The sequence below is a fragment of the Brachionichthys hirsutus genome, chromosome 18 (assembly GCF_040956055.1).
Source record: "Brachionichthys hirsutus isolate HB-005 chromosome 18, CSIRO-AGI_Bhir_v1, whole genome shotgun sequence".
NCBI classification, from domain to species: Eukaryota; Metazoa; Chordata; class Actinopteri; order Lophiiformes; family Brachionichthyidae; genus Brachionichthys; species Brachionichthys hirsutus.
The window spans coordinates 10,331,071-10,354,791 of NC_090914.1; the positions used below are offsets into that span (position 1 = coordinate 10,331,071).

The 23,721-nt window shown below is 48.3% G+C and overlaps 2 protein-coding genes across 2 annotated transcripts; both read left to right on the forward strand.

The window, feature by feature from the left end:
• The first annotated feature begins 768 nt into the window (after nucleotides 1-768).
• Nucleotides 769-6,546, forward strand: hadhab (hydroxyacyl-CoA dehydrogenase trifunctional multienzyme complex subunit alpha b). The gene is made up of 19 exons (XM_068751638.1): nucleotides 769-852; nucleotides 1,368-1,409; nucleotides 1,502-1,572; nucleotides 1,892-2,025; nucleotides 2,113-2,251; nucleotides 2,326-2,548; nucleotides 2,631-2,753; nucleotides 2,830-2,948; nucleotides 3,041-3,097; nucleotides 3,175-3,284; nucleotides 3,541-3,675; nucleotides 3,767-3,938; nucleotides 4,012-4,098; nucleotides 4,195-4,335; nucleotides 4,422-4,490; nucleotides 4,657-4,852; nucleotides 4,947-5,061; nucleotides 5,157-5,302; nucleotides 5,554-6,546. Exons 1-19 carry the CDS (start codon nucleotides 786-788, stop codon nucleotides 5,697-5,699), a joined length of 2,292 nt encoding a protein of 763 aa, XP_068607739.1. The 5' UTR covers nucleotides 769-785; the 3' UTR covers nucleotides 5,700-6,546.
• A 133-nt stretch (nucleotides 6,547-6,679) lies between these two features.
• Nucleotides 6,680-15,291, forward strand: asxl2 (ASXL transcriptional regulator 2). The gene is made up of 12 exons (XM_068751899.1): nucleotides 6,680-6,736; nucleotides 8,255-8,337; nucleotides 9,040-9,148; nucleotides 9,292-9,430; nucleotides 10,474-10,592; nucleotides 10,685-10,796; nucleotides 10,949-11,008; nucleotides 11,205-11,365; nucleotides 11,525-11,621; nucleotides 11,704-11,809; nucleotides 11,978-12,662; nucleotides 12,754-15,291. Exons 1-12 carry the CDS (start codon nucleotides 6,680-6,682, stop codon nucleotides 14,257-14,259), a joined length of 3,234 nt encoding a protein of 1,077 aa, XP_068608000.1. The 3' UTR covers nucleotides 14,260-15,291.
• The last annotated feature ends 8,430 nt before the right edge of the window (nucleotides 15,292-23,721 follow it).

Below are 23,721 nucleotides of genomic sequence, written 5' to 3' on the forward strand. Positions count from 1 at the left end.
AGCTCGTCAAAAGGATCGAACGCCTAATAGTTAGGGGCCAAACTTATCAATTACATCGACAGCACGGTGCTACTCTTCGTAGCGGTGAACCCTCGCTTCCTCCACCAGCGGCGCGCTGTCGCTGAACTCGCAGCCTGACGTTCCTCTTCGCTGATTGGGGTTGCTATAGGAGAATCTCTCCTCTGATTGGTCGACATTGTTTCAGTGACACACACGATGCCGCCTGGTCGCTGGCTTCCGGTGTCCGTAATTTGTGCGTAATTTAGAGAACAAAATTGTAAATATGATAAATATAACATATTTCTCGTATGGTTTTTAAATGGGTTGTATCGCCAATTGTGCTCGCACATCATCGTGATTAACCAAGCACTTAATTTCTCACAGCTTTGACTGCGTTTCCGGTTTTAATTCTGACAAATTGGTTTCTGCTTCCCTCTTGTGTTGGTTTACTGCCATTACTTTTATTTTATTCTATTTTACGTCGCAGGTAAGCTGCATGGACACATTGGGGCGTTCGTTAAGCAACAGTATCTAAATGTGTGTCTTTATTTGAATGACAATGAATTTAAAATATATTTCGAGGCGCCACCGTGACGCGACGGGGGGCGGGCGATTCTTCGACCTCCAAGATCCAATGAGGGACGAGTTTTTCATAGTTAACCAATCATAGGCAGATTTGTTTCAGCAAAGGCCAATCAGAGATTTTCAGGAAGCTGCAAATATGGCCACTCTTGCGAGCTAGCTAGCTCACTTCACGCCACAGCCGACTGACCTCCGCTCCCAACATGGCCGGTGTTCGAGCCCTTGGTGTTCTCTGCAGGTCCACTTCAAGGAGATACGCTCTCTGCACAAGTAAGTAAACGATTCATCTCTATTTACAGATGACAGAGCACTAATGCGGTGAATGGTGACGTGTCTTCCACGCAGCTAATTAGCTTGTTAGCTCCGGCATAATTGAGCAACGACGTGGTAATGCTTCATATAATGTGATTGTTGTGGTTTATCGCCAACAAACAAGGTGACTTTGGTTCGCTTTGAAGTTCTAACACACTTTGTTGTGATTGTGAAATGTCCCCGATAGACGGTTTGTACGGATATTTAGAGACGTGGACCATGGATTTACCCCGTGGGCTGTCTGAACGAGAGGCAGGGAATGTAGGTGAAAGGTCGCTTCCTAGCGGAATCCACAGTAGCTTTGAAGTCATGGGTGCGTGACGTCAACAATTTATATATAATATAAGATGAGAGAGAAACCGAACGCCATGGATCGATGTAACATGTTTTTTGTTAATTTGAGTGGTGAGGCAGGTTTGATGACTTGATTATGTAGCTCATGTGATGGATTACTCATTGTAACTTCTCTTTAGGTGGTACTAGTCGCACGTTCTCGGTAGCTCCTGCAATGCTAGGTAATTCCTCACACAAACTCCCATTGTCTATGAGAATTATACTTCAGTGTGTTTTTGCATCCTCACTTTTACAACTTCTCCCCGGCTTTCAGCGCGAACCCATGTCAGCTACGAAGTCAAGGGCGACGTTGCTGTGGTTCGTATGAACGACCCGAACTCTAAGGTACGAGGTCACTGATGTTTAGACATGTAAAAGGAAACAAATAGAACAGACATCTCATCTAATGCCTTGGAGAAAGTCTCACATCGTGTCAACATGATGTGTGTGATGTTCTTGTAGCAGTTTTGGCATCAGTGTCTGTTGACGTTTGCACATCTCTGATGGCTGAATATATTTAATTCGTTGATATTTATGCGGAGGGGGAGGGGTCTCTTCTGCTTCCATGGTAACTCGTGTGTCCATGATGCCTCAGGGGATGTGACGTAGAGAGGCTAATGTGGATGTAACAAGTTCCCCCTTGGTCGTTTCACCCCACCCCCAGGTCAACACGCTGTCGGTCCAGTTCCAAAATGAGATGATCGAAGTCCTGAGTGAGGTCTGGAAGAACGATGTCATCAAAAGTGCCGTCCTTATCTCCTCAAAGCCGGGATGCTTCATCGCAGGAGCTGATATAAAGTGAGTTCTTTGACGTGTTGGATTTGAGTTACTGGTGAGATTTGTTTTTACTTTAAAAGCGTAGGAATCTAAATCGATGTTTGTCAGCATGATCCAGGGCTGTAAGAACGCCGAGGAGGCAACCAAACTCGCCCAGGAGGGGCAAAGGTTGTTCGACAAGATTGAAAACTCCCCCAAGCCCATTGTCGCCGCCATCAACGGCTCGTGTTTAGGAGGAGGCTTGGAGGTAAAAAATAAATGTCTGTCTCTGCTGGAAATGAAAGCGATGGCAGTCTGATTTGCAAACGGTTTGCTTTTCAGTTTGCCATCGCCTGCCAGTACAGAGTGGCAACCAAGAGCAACAAAACAGTTCTGAGCACTCCTGAGGTCCTGCTGGGCCTCCTGCCGGGAGCCGGAGGCACCCAGAGGCTCCCGAAGATGGTTGGAATACCCGGTGCCTTCGACATGATGCTGACAGGAAGAAACATCCGAGCAGATAAAGCCAAGAAGATGCGTCTCGTCGACCAGCTGGTAGACCCCCTAGGTGAGCTGTCTAGACACGGACCCCCCCCCCCCGCGGGTTAAGTTTAAAGTATTACATCCTGTAATTTCTGCTCCCGTCCCAGGACCTGGTCTGAAGAGTCCAGAGGAAAGAACAATCGAGTACCTGGAGGAAGTTGCCATCGAATGTGCCAGAGGGATCTCCAACAAGACGATCTCTCTAAGCAAAAACAAAGGCATGATGCAGAGTAAGTTCCCTTCATGGAACTTCAGTCTGAGTTCAGTTGGTTCCAGCGGGATTTAAAACCGTGTCGTCGTTGGCAGAAATTCAAGACCACGTCATGAGCTATCCCATCGTCCGGAAGCAGATCTACAAAACCGTCCACGGAAAAGTCATGAAGCAGAGCAAAGGCCTGTACCCAGCGCCCCTGAAAATCATCGAGGTCCGGAAAGAAAGTCCCATTGCATGAATGAGTGAGTTCATGATTGAATAATTCTTCCGGCTCGTTCAACGTGAATCATTTCCTCTCGTCAGTGTGTGAAGGCCGGCGTGGAACAAGGACCCATCGCTGGATATTTAGCCGAGTCTCAGGTGAGGTCGGTTCGTAAATGTTGTTTATAGTTGGTAGTTCATCACCAGTGACCATCGGCGTTCCTGTTCCGTCGCAGAACTTCGGTCAGCTGGCGCAGACGCCTGAGTCGGCCGCTCTGATTGGCCTATATCACGGCCAAGTTGCATGCAAGAAGAACCGCTTTGGCGCTGCTCAGAGAGAAGTCAAGTGAGTCCAACGTAGTCAAATCCCATAAACATCGGTCAATGATCAACCGAGATATTGAACATTTCAAAGTGATCCAGAATCCAGGATTTCTTCTGGATCATCGCCTTTTCCTGGTAACATTTCCTGAAAATGTCGTCGAGGTCTAACTTTTCGAGTTATGTTGCTAACAGATAAACAATTAGACAAATGGCAGCACAAACATAACCTCCTTGGCGACGGTAGCAGCGACCGTGTTTGTTGGTTTACGTCCTGCCAGGACTCTGGCCGTCCTGGGGGCAGGTCTGATGGGAGCCGGTATCGCCCAGGTGACTGTGGACAAAGGGATTCACACAATCCTGAAGGACACAGCGGTGGAGGGGCTGGCCAGAGGCGAGCAGCAGGTTTATAAAGGGTAGGTTGGCTACCACCTGATACTCATGTAGTGATGATAGAATAACCGTTTGATCCGAAAATGAGTCCGCTGACAAATCATTTGACTCCAGACTGAATGATAAGACCAAAAAGAAGCGCATCACGTCCTTTCAGAGGGACTCCATCCTGTCCGGCCTCACGGGCCAGCTCGACTACGGCGGCTTCCAGAAAGCCGACATGGTGATCGAGGCCGTGTTTGAGGACGTGAAGATCAAGCACGCCGTCCTGAAGGAGGTGGAGGCTGTAAGTGAGCTCGCGTCGGACGGATCGATCCAACCGTCAGCTCGACTGTGACCGACAGACATTTATTCTGCAGGTGGTTCCGCCTCACTGCATATTTGCCAGCAACACGTCGGCTCTGCCCATCAAGGAAATCGCCGCTGCCAGCAGGAGACCAGACAAGGTTCGTACACGAGCTGGACCCTCCAGCCTGCCGGCGCACAAATATGGCGGCACTGTCTGACATGGTTACTGGTGAATGTTTCTCTGCTTCGCCCAGGTGATCGGGATGCACTACTTCTCTCCGGTGGATAAGATGCAGCTCCTAGAGATCATAACCACCGATCAGACGTCGAAGGACACGACGGCCGCCGCCGTGGCCGTCGGCCTGAAGCAGGGCAAAGTCATCATCGTCGTCGGGGTGAGCTGCAGCGCCGTGTTTCGGTGTCTCCTTATGGAAATGATGCCCAGCGACGGAAATGACAGGAGATGACGTTTTGTCCCCAGGATGGACCTGGATTCTATACGACAAGGTGTCTGGCTCCCATGCTGGCTGAAGCAGTAAGAGTACTTCAGGTTAGTAGTAGTACTGGTATTGATACATACATACAGATCCCTTTGGAGAAGTCTGAATGTTCACGGCAGCCTTGATGACATCACCACGGCCCTGCTGTCAGGGAAAGGAAGGTGATGCAACTTGGGTCAAAGCATATTTCCATGGTTACCGCTGTTCACCCTGCAGGAAGGCGTCGACCCCAAGAAGCTAGACTCTCTCACCACTAGCTTCGGCTTCCCGGTGGGCGCGGCCACGCTGGCGGACGAAGTCGGCATTGATGTCGCCGCCCACGTGGCGGAGGACCTCGGCAAAGCTTTCGGTTCCCGCTTCGGCGGCGGGAATGTGGATGTCCTGAAGAACATGGTGGAGCTGGGCTTCAAGGGTAAGGCGTGTTCAAACTGAACCCAGATGCAGAATTAGTTGACGGGATTAATTTAAAATCTATTTACCCTCCCTTTTTTTTTTTCATCAACAAGGACGTAAATCTGGAAAGGGTTGCTACGTCTACACGCCAGGACTGAAGACCAAAGACATCAACCCAGATATACACAACATCCTACAGAAGTACAAGCTGACCCCGAATCCTGCCGTGTGAGTGTCATCGGCTCGGAGCTCATTGATACGACGTCACATTTTACTGACGAAGTCGAACTATTTGAGTCCTCCGTCTCTGACTCTCCTTCCAGCTCTTCGGACTCCGACATCCAGTACAGACTCGTCTCTCGGTTCGTCAACGAGGCCGTGCTGTGTTTGCAGGAGGGGATTCTGAATGGGCCGCTGGAAGGGGACGTCGGGGCCGTGTTCGGTCTGGGGTTCCCCCCGTGCCTCGGAGGTCAGAGTTCAGATTAAGGGGATGATGACGGTCCTGGTTCAGTCGGTTTATTAATTGGAATTTCGATTTAGGTAATTGCTAAACTAGTTCACTCTCAACATTCGGTAATCCAATCAGCTCAGAGTCCAGGTGTGAGCTGCCGCACTGTGATTGGATGGATTTTGATACCGGGTTTGAACAGGACGTGTTGGTTCTCGGGGTCTCTTTGTAGAAAGCTCCCTCATATCCCCGTGGTCGTGTCTTCCTTCTAGGACCGTTCCGGTTTGTGGACACCTTTGGCGCAGACAAGCTGGTGGGGAAGATGAGGCAGTTTGAAGCCGTGTACGGAAACCACTTCACGCCATGCCAGCTCCTGCTGGATCACGCACAGGACCCAAGCAAGAAGTTCTTTAACTGAGCGACCCGCCTGGCGTGATGCGACCAGAACTCCAGCTTGTCGCTAGAAGTTTCTACCAGTGGCAGCAAACATGTTGAGGGATCCATTCGGTTAGCAGTTCAAGAGGGGCTACAGCTAAATGCAATAGATAGTTCAAGACACCACCTCCCCCACCTGAATGGGAAGGTGTCTCTTAACTTTTGGCAGGTTCTGTGTCTAGAGGTGTGATTTGATCAACAATTTCCAAACATGAAAGATTGATACGTTTATTGCATTTCAGTTGTGTTAGCATTCATGCACTCCGTGCAGCCGAGAGTAATGTCATCAGGAAATGTATGTTTTTTTATTTGTTTTATTTTATTTCTAATGAGGATGAGGGGAACGATTCTCACACAGCGGATGTAACGGTACCGGAGGGCCAGAAAGATTAAAACAGTTTTAAACTGGAGAATAAATTCTTGATTGTTGGTGAATGTTTAACAACTCGCATGTTTTTCTGTAAAATACTAAAGTCTTGGTTTGGATAAATGATGTGAAGAATGAATTAAACTTTAGTACGAATCCTGACCTTTTGTTTTAAGTGCTGGGTGGAGGGTAATTAATCACATAATTAATTAAAATGAGAGCGAGGGGTTTATGTAACATTTATTTTGAGGTAACAGGAGCTTGACCCGAGATAATTATTTTTGTTATGGAGGAGTGTTTGCACTGCGAATTAGAGAAATACATCCACCTTAATTCATTTTTTAGAATCTTATATTTTTTTGAAAGCTTGTAAAAAATGCATCCGGTCTTTGCCAAATCAATGTAAGGCGAAATCGAGACGGACTGTTTCCTCGCACATGCAAAATAAAGAGACTCGAACCGGCTGCTGAGTTTATCCTGAAGCTGAAATGACAGCCATATACAGTGGAGTCACGTGACCCTTTACAGTAAGCCCAACATGGCGGTAACTAAACGCAACATTTGAAACACTACGACTCCGCTTCAGGACGTCCACGATGAGGGACAGGCAGAAGAGGAAGAAGGGGAGGACGTGGGCCGAAGCCGCCAAGACGGTAGACTGCAGCGTGTGTTTGTCGCGCTTGTCTCCCCACTTGCACAACTTGGTGTTTGTGAGTTCGCGACCCGCTGGCGGAGACGGGAATGTTGCGTTACACCGCGCGAGGCCCGTGTTTCCGCTGCCATTAGCCTCCTAGCTTAGCACGGGGAAACAAACCGCAGCCGCGCACACCGTGAATAAATGTGCGTGTCCGTGGTCCGTGCGGCGCGGGTGACACGTCGGTCGCGAGCTGACAAACTAAAACGCGTCAAGTGTCGCGCGCTAGCTGGATTAGCCCCGCTGGCTAACGCTAACGTCAGCACGTCAACAAGTTTTGACTGATGTCGTTTTCAAATAAAACTCAGCCGAATATTAAGCGTGAAAATCAAACTTGCATCCAGAACGTCACGTTAAGTTAGCTACAAGTCGCTGCGGTTCTACCTAGCGTGCTAGCGTCGGGTGAGATGTCACACAGTGATATTAGCTGCTAGCATGGCAGCTAGCTGTGTAGCATAGCAAGCTAATGAAAACGCCAAACAGCTGTACTGTATAGGTAAACACGTGAGCGCTTTTCACACATAAATGACTACGTAAGTAGTCAATAACACCAATAGCAACGCCGTGTCTTGCTTGGGATGGACTGCAAGTATATATAGTGTTGTGGAATTATTATTATTATAGAGTTATAGTTTTGTTTTTGTCATATTACACCCTTAAAACATAAAAATATAAATCATAGCAGCAGGAATTTTGTATAAACTATACCAGGAGAAGCTCAAGCTATTTGATCCAGAGCCAGATTCGAATGCAGATGTGGATTAAGTCTGTATGTGGATAATTAATCAATGGATTTATAAAGGTTTAGAGTTTCTAGAGCATATGTGTCAAACTCAAGGCCCGGGGGGCCAATGTGGCACGCCACATCATTTTTTGTGGCCCGCAAGAGCTTTGTACAGACATTTATTTTTGTAAAATGCTGAAAAGTAAAAGTGAATCAGAGTTTATGTGTATTTGTAACTGATTTTTAATCTGTTAATGGGGTTTTAATGTTAAAATTGAATATTTGTTGCTGACTCCATTCTGGATCCGACCCAGATGATATTCAGTGGTGAGATAGAGCCCCCCCCACCCTACATGACTGTGTTAAATTCCCTAAATATCGGTCAATAATCAATGGAGATATTGAAGAACAAATTACAGACAGACGCCGGCGATTACATAACCTCGGCGGATATTATTACAGCAGTAAGGTATTGATATATTTTTAGAACTATGCAATTGCATATGTAATATTTATAATTTAATTAATGTGTAGTAGTAAATACAGTTATTTAGCAGCATGTTAAGGAGTAGTTACATTTATTTACATTACATTACATTTAGTTACATTTACACAATGTTACATTTACAACTGGCCCTTTGAGGGCAACCATAATGCTGATGTGGCCCTCGGAGAAAATGAGTTTGACACCCCTGTTCTAGAGGTTTTCATGACTGTTTTTAATACAGATTTTTTTTTTCTTTCTTATTCTAGGTTCTGGAGAAATACCCCAACACACCCATGAGCCACAAGGAGATCCTGCAGGTGATCCAGAGAGAACGACTGAAGGAGATTAGGTAAATGTCCTCCTGTTATCTCCTCGGCGACGGCGATGATGGCTCGGATGCGTTTTCATGAGAGCGAGGGACAGAGCAGCTTCTTGCGTCCGTCACCGATGCCATTACCACGTGCTTCGCCTTTCATGTTCAGGATTATTTTACTTATTAATAATTCTTTCATCTCTTTTCGTTTCAATGTCACTGTTGTCATCCAGAAGGTAAGAAAAAGCTAGACCCCACCCCCAACCCTCACCTTTTATTTTAACAACCTTATTGTAATGTCGTTCTGTTTGGTTTTGCCTTTTGCATGGTAGTAACTTTATTCCTTATTTGATCCGCTTAGAAACGCAGCTTGAGGCTCACGCATAGTTCGCTAAACCCACCTGTTGAATAAAAACCTCCCTGTTTTATTTCATGTCAGATTTATAAAGTTCTGATAAATTAAAGACACAGCTGACAGTATTTTTTATAGATTTAAAAGTGCAACATGACATCATCCAGAGAATTTATGTCTACGTTTGGGTGAACTGTTCCTTTAATGCACTGATTCAAACGACCCTCCGGACTGTTTTTGATGCCAGTCTGTCCTGAACTCGCTCACGTCTTCCTGGTGCATGGCAGAAACTCCCCAGACATCCGTCCAGGACTCGCCCTCCGTCCTCCGAGCGGTGATCCATCCAGGGACAGACGACTAACCTGCATGTTTCTCTCGCGGTTTAGCGGAACCTCGCCGCTGGCGTGTCTCAATGCAATGCTGCACACAAACTCTCGCGGTGAGGAGGGGATCTTCTACAAAGTTCCAGGCAGGATGGGGGTCTACACGCTGAAGGTTTGTCAGATACTGTGGAAAAATTCTTCCAAATTGTAATTTGTCCACTTTGAGGACAAGAAATCAACATTCCTGGTTAGCGTCACGTTAGCTAACATGGGTTTCTTCTCTGTAATACGAGTATTTCTATATTGTCTTCGCAGGAAGGCGTCTCAGATGTGGCGAAGGAGCTTTCTGACGATGACTCTGAGGAGAGCAGCGACGAAGGCTCAGACTCCCAAAGCACAGAAAACAGTGGCGCCATCACTCCAGAGGGGCGGAGAGGAAGGTGGATGCGAAGAGGTGCGATGCGTAGAGCAGGTCTTTTCAATTCTGGAGCGTGGCCGTAAACATGCTCTCCTAAACACCTGAAGGAGACGCAGACTATTTTAAATAAAACCATCTGGTTAGTTCACTTGAGGCAGGTCCAGATCCCTTCGGTGGTTAAACACTTTATAATCTGATGTGGAGTCAGAAAAATGCTCTGAATTTAGTGAGGTAATTACTTTAAGGTGTGTTTCGGGCCAAACACCGATTCAGCCAATCAGAGATCATCGCCGTTTAAAGCGTCTCACTTGGAGCTGCTGTTTAAACGGCATCACTGGTCTACCCGAGGGACAGGAATGTGTTCCCTGGTGGATGCTCTGCGTCCCCCAGTCCTCTCCCCCCCATCAACACCTCCATCTGACTGGAGGAGGAGGAGGAGAAAGTGACAGCTGCACCGGATGGAGCCAACTGTGCCGCGCTGGGCTGGAAACCTGAGAGTTCCCGCCCCCTTTTCAGCCGCCATTAGAAGTCGATGCGGAAACACAGGAAACCAGTTGAACCCCCAGCAGCCGGGGAGAGTTCATCGAAACCGTCACAAATATGAAGAACATCTTCTCATGAAATCATCCCGTCAGACATGAGGGTTGCAGCAGGTGGGCTTGGTCTCCGTGTTGGCTGCTAACGGAGGAGGAGGAGGAGGAGGAGGAGGAGGAGGAGGCGGAGGAGGAGGAGGCGGCTCGTAAACATCATTATAGCTGTAGAACTTATTAACCTTCGTCAGGCTGTGTTCTGGTGTCTCATTCTCATTACTACCGGCTGCCAGTGTAATATTTGAAGTCACCATTAAACAGGAAGTGTATTTTCTCAGCGTGTGCCCACTTCCTCATCGCACTCAAACCGTCTAAGTAGGAGGAAGCTGGTTTTACTGGCGAGGCCGACACGTAACGTCATATTTCAGCGATGTAACACTACCTGCTTCTTTGTGCGCCGTGTCGGTTTTGCTTTCATTGAAACCAAAGCGCACCGGCCTTACAGGAAGTGTCTTTTTCTGACACGTTTTGTGCGTCTGTTCCTGTCAGTTCCCTCCAAGCTGCCGTCTCAGCCGTCGTCTCCTCAGCCTCGATGTTCCTCGCCGTCCGTCACTCCCGGTAAACTCATCTCCCCCTCCCAGAAACACAGCAAGAAGGCGTTGAAACAGGTACGGACGCCGTCTGCACGCTACCTGAGCTCCACCCACTGCTCTGCTGCACCCTTAATATTTACAGCGAGGTCACACTTTTCTGTTTTCAGGCCTTGAAGCAGCAGCAGCAGAGAAACCAGCGGAGGCAGGGAGGAATGCCAACCTCGTCCAGCCCCCGACGGCTCCTGAAAACCATCATGGCGGACGTCGCTACCAAGACGGGTGGGAGGCCGATCGCACAGACTTGACGTTAGATTTAACTGAACTGATGGTGCTACGCAAGAATTCAGCCACACATCATTTATTAATACAATTAGCAGCATCTCTGTGGAAGTGGTGACATCACTGAGGCTCCTGCCCTTCCTTCCCAGCAGACCTGTGCCTGCCAGTTGTCACGAGGAAGGCTTCCCAGAGGTCAGGTCGTCTCAGTGCGGGTAAGTCGGGCGTCAGCGGTTTAAAGGAAAAGTTCCTGGTCTACAAGGCCCACCAGCGCACCGACACCAGTCGTGTTGCTAAAGCCTTGTGTGGCATATTCCCAGTAGTGATGCTACAAGTAGCATTTATGCTATTTTAACTGGACCTTTCCATAGAGAGACGGTTCTGGATGCTATCTTTCTTCTTTTGTTCCAGGGCAGCTGAAACGCACCAAGTGTGAAATAGATGTGGAAACGCCAGACTCCATCTTGGTTAATACCAACCTGCGGGCGATTATCAACAAGCACACCTTCTCCGTCCTGCCGCCGGACTGCCAGCAGAGGCTGCTCAGACTGCTGCCTGAGGTCGACCAGCAGGTAGCATCAAACGCACCGGTCATATGCAACCCTAAACCTCACCTGGGAGCAAGTTGAGTTAATGCTAGCGATAGCTTAGCTTGGAGAAGGCTGTTATTGTCAGCATGGCTGCTAAGAGGCTGTGGGTGATGACGTCACGGCGTTGTGTCTCTTCCTCAGGCCTGTATGGACGGCCTCCTGAAGGTCACCAGCTCCGCCTTGAACAACGAGTTCTTCACATCAGCAGCTCAGTCCTGGAAGGAGAGGCTGGCCGAGGGTCGGTTCCACCGCTCCCCACCGCCGTTAACCGCGATCCGAGCGGACTCGCAGTTCAAATGATGTCACCTTTCACCTTACAGGGGAATTCACTCCTGAGCTGCAGCTGCGCATGAGACAGGAAATCGAGAAGGAGAAGAAGGTGGAGCTCTGGAAGGAGGCCTTCTATGAGAACTATTACGGGGAAAGGTAGGTTTGGATTACGCATCAGATTATGAAATGAAGCATAGAGAAGCTCACCTGTAGTGTTCTGTAGATAAACCAGGAAAGACCATGTGGAGATTATGAAGTAATCTCAGTTTTACCTTTACGGTTCATTTACGGATTGATTTCTTTGTGTCTCCTCTCTCTGTTTAGTTCTGGCCTCAGTTTGGAGGAATCCAAAGAGCTGACGAAAGCTCATCAGAATGAGGAATCTATCCGACCCCAGTCCCCAAATCATCCATCGGGACCCGTCGCCCGAACGCTGGAGGATCCAAAGGACTCCAGGGAGAACAGTCGTGCTGCTGCTGCTGCCAAACCAACGCAGGCACCTTTGAAGGAACCGACCGGCGCCACAGAACCCATGAAGACGCGCCGCTCGCACTACGCCGAGGGCCGCAAGGTGACCGTGTTAGCATCAACGGTGCCAACGCCTGCAGCGACATCACCAGAGGTCAGCAGAGAGACTGAGCAGGCCGAAGTGGGACCGCCGCCTGAGAAGGAGCACAAAGAGGACGGGAAGGAGGAGAGAGCAGAATTCCAGGCGGCGGAGGAGGAGAAGGAGGAGAGTCACCCGCCGACAGTCAGCTCAGAGTTAAAGGAGGATCCGCCGGCGGCTGCGGTCGAAGTAGCCCAGAGGGAAGAGGTCAAGTCTGACCTCAGCAGCCAATCGGAGCCGGCCAAGAGGAAAGCCGCTAACGAGACGGCGGGTGGACGGACACCGGAGAAAAGGCCTCGGGTGTCCTCGGCGTCTTCAGCCACGTCCGTGTCTCCTGCAGCATCCTCAACATCCAGCCCTCCGACTCCGCCATCGGCAAAGCAGAAAGTCCCACCCCTCAAGGTGAGATTATCATGACAATTCAGCTTCAACTTCTCACCTGATTGGTTTGAATTTATTGTAATAAATCGCTGGTTTTTATTTTATTTTGCAGATCCCCGTGTCCAGAATTCTTCCAGTTCCTCTGTCTCCGAGCCAAGTGCCACCAAAGACCCCCCTCAGCAGTCCGGGTCGCACCGGCGCTCGCACTTTGGCCGACATCAAGGCCAAAGCCCAGCTCGCCCGAGCTCAGCGAGTAGCTGCCGCCGCAATATCATCGGCATCAAAGGGGCTTGTGCCAGGCCCGGGACGAGGTGGCGGTCGGCAGACGCCGACATTGTCCAGCCCGCCTCGGACACCAACCACAGTACCGGCTGCTGATAGCAGTTGGACCGGCACGACCCATTCTGGTCAGCTAAACACTCGCATGATTTATTCAAGCATTGACCAAAAACACCAAGGTCAGTCTGCTGGCGCGTTGGACGCAGGACTCCACAGCGTCCCGAAGACTTTAGGTGCATCAGCGCAGACTGTGGAGGGACAAGACATCCCACCGTCTACCGGGTCTTCAGCTCGGAACGTCTCCTGTGTCCCCGCTAACAATCCGCTGGTCACTCAGCTGCTGCAGGGCAAAGAGGTTCCGTTGGAGCAGATTCTCCCGAAGCCGATATCCAAGTCAAACTTAAGCTCCGCCTTTAAGGGGAAGCCGTCACACTCTGTGGACCGCAGGACCGACAGTCCCATGTCTCAGCAGTACAGCACGGAACACACGAGGCACCACAGGGACCCGCCTGACAAGCAGACTCAGGACCAGATCCTTCAGGCCCTGATGCAGCGGAGACTCCGGCAGAGCCAGCCTTACCTTGGGGTGGGGCCCCAGATTCATGTCCACCAGCTGGTGCACACGGAGGAGCGCCGGGACCGGTCCAGGGTTTCCATCGGGTTTCTTGGGCGCAGGAAGGTACCGAGGCCTGCCATGACGGGACATTACCTGCTCAACGTGTCCACGTACGGCCGAGGACCAGAGAGCAGGAGGCGGCAGCAGTCTGCCGCCACGAGCAGTTTAAAAAGGGAAAGTAGGGACTCCGAGGAGGACGAGCCCGAACCAGAGTCCGACCGACGCTCAGCCGGTGCCAAAGACACCGGGCCTTTCTTCCAGCCCCACCAAAGGCTTCTCAAACTGGAGAGTAATCGAGGAGATGTGGAGCCATATCACGCCAAAGTGGACGCCGGTCGCCAGCGGTCTGCCTTCGACACCCAGCGAGCGCTCGGCGATCAGGACCCCGCGGCGTCGCCGCGCTACGGCGGCACCATCAGCAAATCTTTGAACCGCAACGCCGCAGGAGATTCGTCGGCGTCGGACGGCGGCGGCGGCGGCGCCGATGGGAGCGTCATGTCTTTCTCTGTGACCGTCACCGCCATTCCTGCCGCTCGCCCTTCGGACAACAGCGAGCCTTCGCCCAATCAGCCGTACGCACAGGCGTCCGACATGGAGGACGGCCAGTCTAAATGCTACTGCCGACTCAAGGCCATGATCATGTGCAAAGGATGCGGCGCCTTCTGCCACGACGATTGCATCGGTCCCTCGAAACTGTGCGTGTCGTGTTTAGTTGTGCGATGACGTGAAATGAACGCCAGTGGGAGGAGTTTCAGAAAAGAGCACAAATATGGATGGAATAGTGGCCACTTTAATCCTAAAGTGTCGACCTGCGTTTCGCCGCCTCCAGAGCACCGGTTTGTAGATAAGAGAGGACTTGTTGCTGTATTTGATGTAGAAATGTATTTGTGCAGCGTATTTGAGCATAACCAGCTGTTTGTTACGAAATTTATTTAACTCTGGAAGAAAAACGAAGCTATTTTAAAACGCTAAATGCTCGCTCTGCGATTTGGAGGTACGATCTGATGCCCGTTAGTCGAGTGTGTAGCGTGTTTGTATGGCGGGCGTGAGCGTGCGCTCATTCGACGAAGCGTCCCGGTGGTTTTATAGCAATCATTTCCAAGGTAAAATACCAAAGTCACCTTAAATCAAATGATCCCAACTTGTTTTTAAATGTTTTAATCAAAGTAATATATTTTAATTCATATATTTTAATATAAAGAGAAATCTATTTGCTAATTGTTTTTGGAAATCAACAGGGTTTTTACTAGAATAATATATTGGCTGTCCGTTTCTTTTCCTGTGATCCGGACAGACGACCTTTTTTACGGCTCACGTTTCCCAGCTCGGAACATTCTGTCGGTCCAGACGTGTCTGATTTTAGCTGTTTACATTTGGATTAATTAAATCACCGTTTTTAGTCCACGTTGAATGTTTGTGAAACAGAGTTTCCTTAAATTTAACATCAGTTCGCTGAAAATCCCCAGTAAATATTTATTTCTTGGGTTGTGACGTCACATGCTTGTGGGGGGGTGGGGGGCTGGACCGCACAGCAATCAGCCCCTAAAGGCAGCTGAGGCCTTTAGTAATGAGGACTGAAGGTTGGGCGCCGCCCATCGCTGAGGTCACCTGTCTGCTACGAGGATCTGTTCATCAGCAGGTGTAACGTTAGCGTCTGTCTTTCGTCTCCATCTAAACTCCCTGTGGCTGTCATTTAGCACCCAGCACTTATAAACAAAATGTTATTTTATCATAGACTTATGAATAAATAATGAGAAGAGCATTTTGTGTGTTCACTGTTGCGCCAAGAATTATTTTATTTCCACATCCTGTATAGTTTATACCAGACGGGAAAAATGTCTTCCGGTTCTGATCCAGAATGAGGTCAGGAACAAATATTACATTTTCACATTAAAACGCATTTATGGATTAAAAAATCAGGTTGAGAAGAGAAAACGGTGCTCCAGAAAAATCTTGACGTGTTGGAAGCCAGCCTCTTCTCAACCGTTAACCATGAGAGTTGACGGTGCATTCTAAGTGTTTGTTGTTATGGGACAGTGTAAGACCTCTTTGGATGCAGAGGACCATACAGGTGCACAATAATCCAGGTGACATCAAATGAAACATTTAGCCACCTGCCACACAATGTGTGTAGGGACATAAGAAAGACATTTCCTCACCATGGAGATACCGCCACCATCCTCTTCACATGGTATCAATGTGTTCTGGCTGTCAATCATTGTGCCCAGTAATTTTACTTTATTCACCTGTTCTATAGGCTCCCCAGACAAGCCCAAACTCATTTCTGGTGTGGAAGACAGTACGTATTAATGTTTCTAATGAACGCCATTTTAAGATGCAACTTCCGTCTGTAATGAAATGCTGGGTACGTTCATCCATTATGTAGGTCATTGTTTGTCTTGATGCGTCTCACACACACACAACAGATCAGCTGTTTGAACTTCCTGTCTGACGTTCCTTTTGTTCCCTCCACAGTATCCGTTCTTCCTCGGCTTCAGCCTGGCTCTCTGCTGGTGTCTGGTGGTCTGCGTCAGTCGGATCTACATGGGAATGCACTCAGTGCTGGTGAGTCCACATGTCTTCATGGAGGGTTTGGAGAAGCCCCGGGACCGAAGCGGTGCAGTACTTTGGCTTTTTAAGCACCAAACATGGCGACACAAGGAAATGTTAAAAAGGAATCCTTTACCAACAGGGAAATGAAGACATTTGCCATTGACGTTGTCGAAAAGCTGCAGAAAAAACAGCACCAGACTTGGTCAAAAATTTTTTAAAAGTCAACCTGAATTGGGGTTTCTCCCACATAAACACGCAAGAGTAAAGTTTGCCAGCCGAAGAGGCGAACCCACACGTGGAAAATGGTTCTCCAGTTCCTGCAGGAAATCAGCTTTGTCTTCTAATGTGTTCCAGTGTGCTAATGATGGCTTGAGGCATTTTGAGTCAAATAAAGTAAAAAAAGAAAAACTTTTAATACCTCTATCACACTCATTTGTGATTTAAACTTGCCATGAAGCACATTAAATCAACTGTATATAAAATGTGCTGATAAACAACTGTTAACACTACTTCAAACACTACAGTCATTAACACCAAGTTCAAACAAAGCAACTATCTTACTAGTGATTTATTATTATTTTACAGAATTGGCACGTAAACCAGTTTTGTTCATATAAACACAGAACATGTAAAATAGTGCGGGAACACGTCGCCCACTCTCCAACCCCGAAACGCCCATGGACGTTCTCTAGCATTAGCTTCACTGTTAGCAGACCGCTCTATCACAATTATGTAACTCTCCATGCTAGCACGGCTCTGTCGAGTCTCGGGCTATGCTTGGAGAGCCACCCTCCGTTTAGACGGCGCTGCTTTGGCGCTTGAGCGGCTGACGTAACGACCGCACATCTCGGTCAGGTTGCGGGTTTGAAGCTGGGTGCGAAGGGCTGGGCCTCGGACAGGTCTAGCCTCATTCCAGCGCGCTGTGCGGCGCTTTGCCCCATCTCTTCCCTTATCCCTTCTCGGATCCTGTGCCTCATTTCCCTGTGGGGTGATTGACGTCGCCCATCGTCCAATCAGCGAGACGGAAACTCTCAGGGGCAGCCAATCGCATTCGTACGTCGGATCTTACCCCATCAAGCACGTTACAGTGCGTTTCTGTTATGTGTGCCAGTCCCAGCAGTGTTGACAATAGGGTGAAAAGAAACATCCCCGAATCATTAACGAGCTAATACCACAATCCGGGGGCGACAAGGAATCGAATCAGTGACGGGAATGTAATTGCGCTAAGCTAATAGTTTTTAAAGTTATTGCGTTATTAATGGGAGTTTGAGGATTATTCCGTTTGAACGAAGAGGGCACTCGTGGGTTTGGCTGTTTCAGGCCAAATATTTCTGCTGTTCCACCGCCGCTTCGGAAAGGCTGTCTGCACCGACCTGGAGGTAGCATAACAGTTAGCCCGATAGATTCCCAAACATAGGATAACTCCTTGCCGCCGTCTCCGTTGCGAACCGCAAAGGATCAAGGTAAAGTACTGCTGGAGAGCTAAGGGCCACTCGGTCGGCTGCAGCTTGTCCATCTCGTGTCGGGACACCGAACGGTGTGTGTTCCCCAACCCAGTCGGTCTGTCAGTCTGAGCGCTAGCTAACGGTAGTAGCATTAGCACTCCCCCCCCCAGTATTTACATCTGGGATGATGGGTGATCGCCCAAGCCCGCCCAGGTAACGTTATTTTACTAGCACATATGCGAATTCAGATGTGATCTGTTCAATGTCTTCATAACAACTCCTGTTTCATTTGTTTAAATCACTGAAAGCTGGCATGTGACGACTAATGAGCTAAAGGCTACTGCTCGACTTAAGCTAACCCGCGATGGCCCGTGCACTAACGTTAGCAAGCTACCTAAAATGCTGTTTTGTCAAATAAAGCCCCTTTTCCAAAGGCTAAATTTAATCCATTTTAATAATATCAGTGTTTCCCGTGCACCGGGGCGATAACTAACCCGCGCTGTGCGCGTTAAATCGCCGAGTTTCCCAAGCGGTGAATGCTATCGCTGCTAGGTGGCTAACGTTAGTGAGGCTATCGCGCTGTCAAGTTTTGCTCGCTGGTGCCAGGCCTAACATGGCCCAGCTAATGCCATGTCCTCGAACGGGTCCATTTGGACCTGCTGTCGCTGATTACAATCATGTTAAACGTTAAATTAATTTGCTGTGAAAGATGATTTTAACGTGATTCATATTTGGTGGTGGCTTTGTCCTATTTCCTCTCACCTTGTGAGAACACTGATGTTCGAACCTTGTACTTTGAAAATGCCCTTTGAATCTGATATGGGTCAAGTTTAGTATGAGTGTAAAGTGTATGAAACTGTATGAAGTGCTAATCTGATATGAACCTTTCGTGTAGTGTGTGTGTGTGTGTGTGTGTGTGTGTGTCTGTGTCTGTGCCCGTGCAGCTGGAGGGAGATCAATAACACTGTAGTGTAGTGGATGATGAAGGTTGCTCAGTGAGATTGAGGATCATTAGTGATGGAGTTTGACTTTGTTTTATAGAAACTAGAAAAGCACTCAGAGAGCACAGACCTCCTCCAAGCAGCTCATTCTGTTTTGGATCTGCTCCGTCCACATGGTGATCCGGATCAGCACCAAAAGGTTCTATATTGTTCTTGGTGTCTTTATACACCAATCATGAAAAGTAAAAGTGAATCTGAGTTGGTGTATATTTTTAACTGATTCTTTAATCCATAATTGGCTTTTGATGTTAAAATTTTATATATTTTTTTCCTGACCTCATCCTGGATCAGAACCAGAAGACATGTTTCATGATGGTTCATATTGGACCCCTTTATGACTGTGATTTTTGGTGCGTGAATTGAATGCATATTTTACAAGATAGGATTTTTTTTGAAAAAGCTTCCATTATAAGTAAATGGGGAAATCCAGATTTATTTGTAATTATGCTAACAAACAAACAAACGCAGTCAAAAACAGAACCTCCTTGACAGAGGAAACCCTATAAGATGTGTGAATGGCAGCAGCATGCCGGAGGACAGGTGTGGCATCATGCACTGCAGGTGATGGTATTTGATGGTGTGTGTGTGTGTTATAGGTTTTTGAATGTTACATAATGTTGAGTCCAGATCTGAAGCTGCGATAACCTGACATCCAAAGTCTCCTGTGTTTATGACCACTCTGCAGCAGTAACTGCCTTTTTCTTATCAGACCCGTTTGTGTGTGTAAAGTTGCTGAGTTCATTTGTTCACGACTGCATGAACAGCATAATTGTACCTTGAATGCATCGCATCAACCTGTTATATTGCAGCACTCAGATAATGGCAACGGGAGACTTCATCAAGAAGTGAGCGGTTGATGGGATTGATCATATAAGGGCCGCATATTAATTGATCCGTAACTCTCACAGATTGCTCTAAAACAGTTTGTCCTTTTTAACTTGAAGAATTGATTTTGCTGCCAGGATAAACCTGCTTGGTTCTGGGTCCAGAAATAATGATGTTGGAGTGGACTGGCATCTCACGCAAACGTTCTCTCACCAGGCACCAATCCAAATATTATTAAATTAAAGAATAATCTCTGATGTACTATTTGTTACTTTTAGTGAAGTCGAATTGTGTGCAACTAAATCACAGGTTTTGAGACATAAATGATCCTTTTAACTCCTTAGCTACCAGTAAAAGTTTCATATTCAGATTAGATTTAGTTTTACTTGCGACATGTATTTAATTCTAAAACGGAACACCAACAAAATTAAAAACTCAAAGAGCGTTGATAACAAAAAAAAAAAGAACCTCACATTCAGCCCCGATCACGGAGACGATTATTAGCCAGTACTTTAAGTACTATTACTTTATTAGTATTATTACCCACACACTAACTAAAACCACTGAGACAACAACACACAGTGTCTAGTAATATTATTAACCAGTACTTTAGGTAGTCAGTGTGTTTGAATCCAATTTCTATTCCTGGAAACACGAGAAAATCCTGCAATCTTTGAAATGTAAACACAGATTAGTCCCTTGAAAGTGTGTGTGTGTGTGTTTGTGTGTGTCCATTCTCTTCCCTCTCTTCAGCTCCTTTACTCTCTTCCTTGTCTTTGACTATTTGTCGACTTCCTGTCAAACAGTCTTCCTCCCTTTCTGTTGCTCTCCCTGTTGTTCACCGTGCCCCCCCCCCCCCCCCCTTCTTTAATCCCACCCTCCCTGAGCCTGTTCGGATGTCACCTGGTCTCTTATGTAAGAGGGATGGGAATGGCTTTGGGGCCTACGTCTGAGTAGCCGCTGTGATCTTGCGTTGTGGTGACCACAGAGTGTCTCCTCCGTTAGCCGTGAGTTCAGGGAAGGAGTCTGTGAGGGTCTGATGGTGGTGCACGGGGACTCCAGTGCCCATTTGCACAGATAAGAGAAGATGGAACAACTTTTACCGGCTAGTTTTTTTCCACCGGTGGCATTCACCAGATTTGGTTTGATCAGGATTGAGGCGTTTGAAGAAATCTTTGCAGAGATTGAAGGTTGGCCGGATTCAGCATCGATGTGAAGGTTCGAAACAAAACTCTTGCAGGACTAAAATATGAAGGTCAAAAATCACAATTTCAAACGACATTAGAGCTATTCATCACTCTTTACCGCCAACAAGGTTTGGTATTTAAAACCTTTACACTACAATTGCGTCATTTTGCTGCTGGAAAGTGTTATAGTTCTGCAACCTCAGGCTAAAATGCTAATGTCTACAGGATGTTGCATTAAAAGCTCCAACGGCTATTAAAGGTCTCATTCTGAAAAACTCACTTTCCCATGTTTCTACTCCTGTTGTGGTAGGTTTGGGTCATCATCACCAAACGTGCATGCAATGAACTTCAGAGGCTTTTTTGACAGCGCTGTTTGAGACAGGAAAGACGGACGCTGTCCTGCAGCATCTGGGAACGGCGTTAACTTGAGGGAAAGGTTTGCCCCCAAGGTCACAGTGTGACCTTGAACGTTTGCTAACACAAGCACCGTAGTCCTTTGATTATACATTTGTAAATTGTGTTATCATGCAGCAAATCAGAATCGGTAGAATATAAAGAACGTCGCAGCTTCAGGAAGTGTCTGAGCGACTGCTGACTTTCCCCTCAGCTGAAACCAAGCCTTTTATTGTGCCTTGTTTAATAAAAGTAGTTGAGCATCAGTGTGCAGTGACGACTTCTGCCTTTCTCGCCGCCTGGGCAACCACTTGTGTTGGATGCGTTTATAGACGTAATCAGCGGCGAGGGTTTCCTGGGTTTCCTCCAGCCGTGGCCATGCCTTGCAGCTGCTGAGCTGGCGCCATCGTTGTGGTTGGATGCTGACGGTGGAGGTTTGTGTGCTTATGATTTGAGTTTGTTGGTTTGTGGGCAGGTAAGAGAAGCCGAGGCCGGAATAGTGTCCCACGCTGGGAATGTGTCCTCCGCTGTGGCTGAGATAAATTTATTTTTCTCTTCAGAACGGCATAAATGAATTGTGTGGCTAATTATTTCTCCTTCCATTAACTGAGTGCTCTCTAAAGTCATGGCTAATGCGATCTTGTTAACCCCCCCCCCCCCCCCCCCCCCCCATGTCTTCTTCCCAACAGGGCTATGTCCTCGGCAGCCACCACATCTCCATCTGTGGACAAAGTGGACGGATTTTCACGGAAGTCTGTCAGGAAGGCCAAGCAGAAGCGGTCACAGAGTTCGTCCCAGTTCCGCTCTCAGGGCAAACCCATCGAGCTCACGCCCCTGCCACTGCTCAAGGGTAAGAGGGGTGATTGTGTGTCAAAGTTGGGGTGTTGTTTCACTACGACACAGAACGCTGCGCACGGAGCAACGCGCCGCTCTTCATGCTGGTAGTAGCATGTAGCTAGCTTTAAAATACAAGTGCAGATATGTATGATTCCACATAGTTGCACCGTTCTCCTGGTATATATGATCTGATCTCTACCCCAGCGTGTCTTTTCTGTGTCCACCATTCACCGAGTGCGTCTGACTGAATCCAGCAGCATCCAACGGAGCCATCCAACGGGGCCGCTAAACTTGAGACGGCTTCATTTTCATGCTGCACTCATTCCTGCGAATAGCTTTGTCGTACCGCTGTTCCTGTGTGTGTGTGTGTGTGTGTGTGTCAGCTACGTGCCTAGACAGGTTGATCATCATGGTGATCAGACGGGGAAGGTCAGCGCTGCCTTCTGTCTGAGTTACAATCTGGTTTTGTAATTGCTACTGCACCTCCTGAATGCATGCACGTTTCGGTGAGCGACATCCTTTGTGTCGTCGCCTCTGGAATGGTTTTAACATTTTAACCAGTCAAAGAAACCCCAACGTTCTTCTTTTGAGGATGCCATTAGTATGGATTTGCTATAAAACATTAGTTTTTTTACCTGCGTCTGAGGGTAATACAGTCTCACAGCCTATGGGCTGGTGGTATTAGCAAAATAATGTTGAGTCGGTGGATTTGTCACAGATGAACCCGAGAGGTGATCGCTGAAGACATGCGGGCCGTGTCGTAATCCGGCAGGCGGGGTTACGTTCAGGACAGGAAGAACACCCTGTGTCCAGCCTGTCCGTCCTGTCCACTGTCCTCCACCTGCACCGATGGAAGACGCTGAACGGCGTGATCACGCTGGACGCTCAAAGTCGTCTCGCGTTACTTTAGCATCGAGTCCTTTCTTTCATCCGTCACATGGCAGTGAAAAGCGACTGTTGGTGGTAAGATCGTCAGAATGACGCCGGCGTTCAACAGGAGAGCGGCCGCCGCTCGGTGGTGCAGCGCTCTTCCGTCAAGACGTCCGTGCTTTGCGTGACGTAAACCTAATGCAGTGTTCTTTCAGCCGAACGCTGAACATGTATCGAGTCGGTGCAACAGAATGTTCCGCACTTTCCCTTCTTGTCCAAGTTTATTTTCGTCGTGGCTGTACTTTATTCATCGCAGTTTCAGCTTCACACGTTCGCCGCACATTTCTCACCTCGCCGGTACGATCGCAGTCTGCTGCTCCCGGCCGCCGTTTATCGTCGGACGCGTCACCGATAACAGGCCTAGCTGCGAGGTGTCGTTCCCTTTCTGCTGCCGTACATTCTCATGTCATTTCCTCCGCCAAGGAGCTTCTGTTTCTGAGAAGCTCCTGTGTTCCTCACAAAGTACTGCTGCTGTTTATAGATGAGTTATTAACAACTTCATTACCCTTATGCACATCTTCTAGCTGAGATCCAGCTTCGGCCATCGTCTCTGCTCCTGTAACTCCAGTGGTTTCCTCCCTTCTGCCTCCCCTGCCGGTGTTCTCCCATTCGACTCCCCCATTCCCATCACAGGAGCTGCAGCAGTAACGAGGGGGGGGGGGGGGGGGGGGGGCACATGACTTTTACACCAAACATCTGATTCCTGGTGCTAATATGTGTCCAATCTTTCCGTGGCTGGACTGGGTTCCTGTGCTGCAGGAGAACAGAATCTTGGCCCGGTTCAGCTGCACGGCTTCCTTCTCTGTTTGACCAACGAAGCCCACCGACATGCCGCCTCCGTGGCCTTCCCTCCAGAGAAACCCGATCCACCAGGTGTCTCTTTACATTTTTCCAGCATCGCTCGCTGCAAACACGGGAGGAGTTTAACCGGACTTCTGTGGTCCACGTGTTTGGCTCCGATCAGATCACACCACAACTTTTATGACGGTCCTTTTCTACTGTTGGAGGCCAACG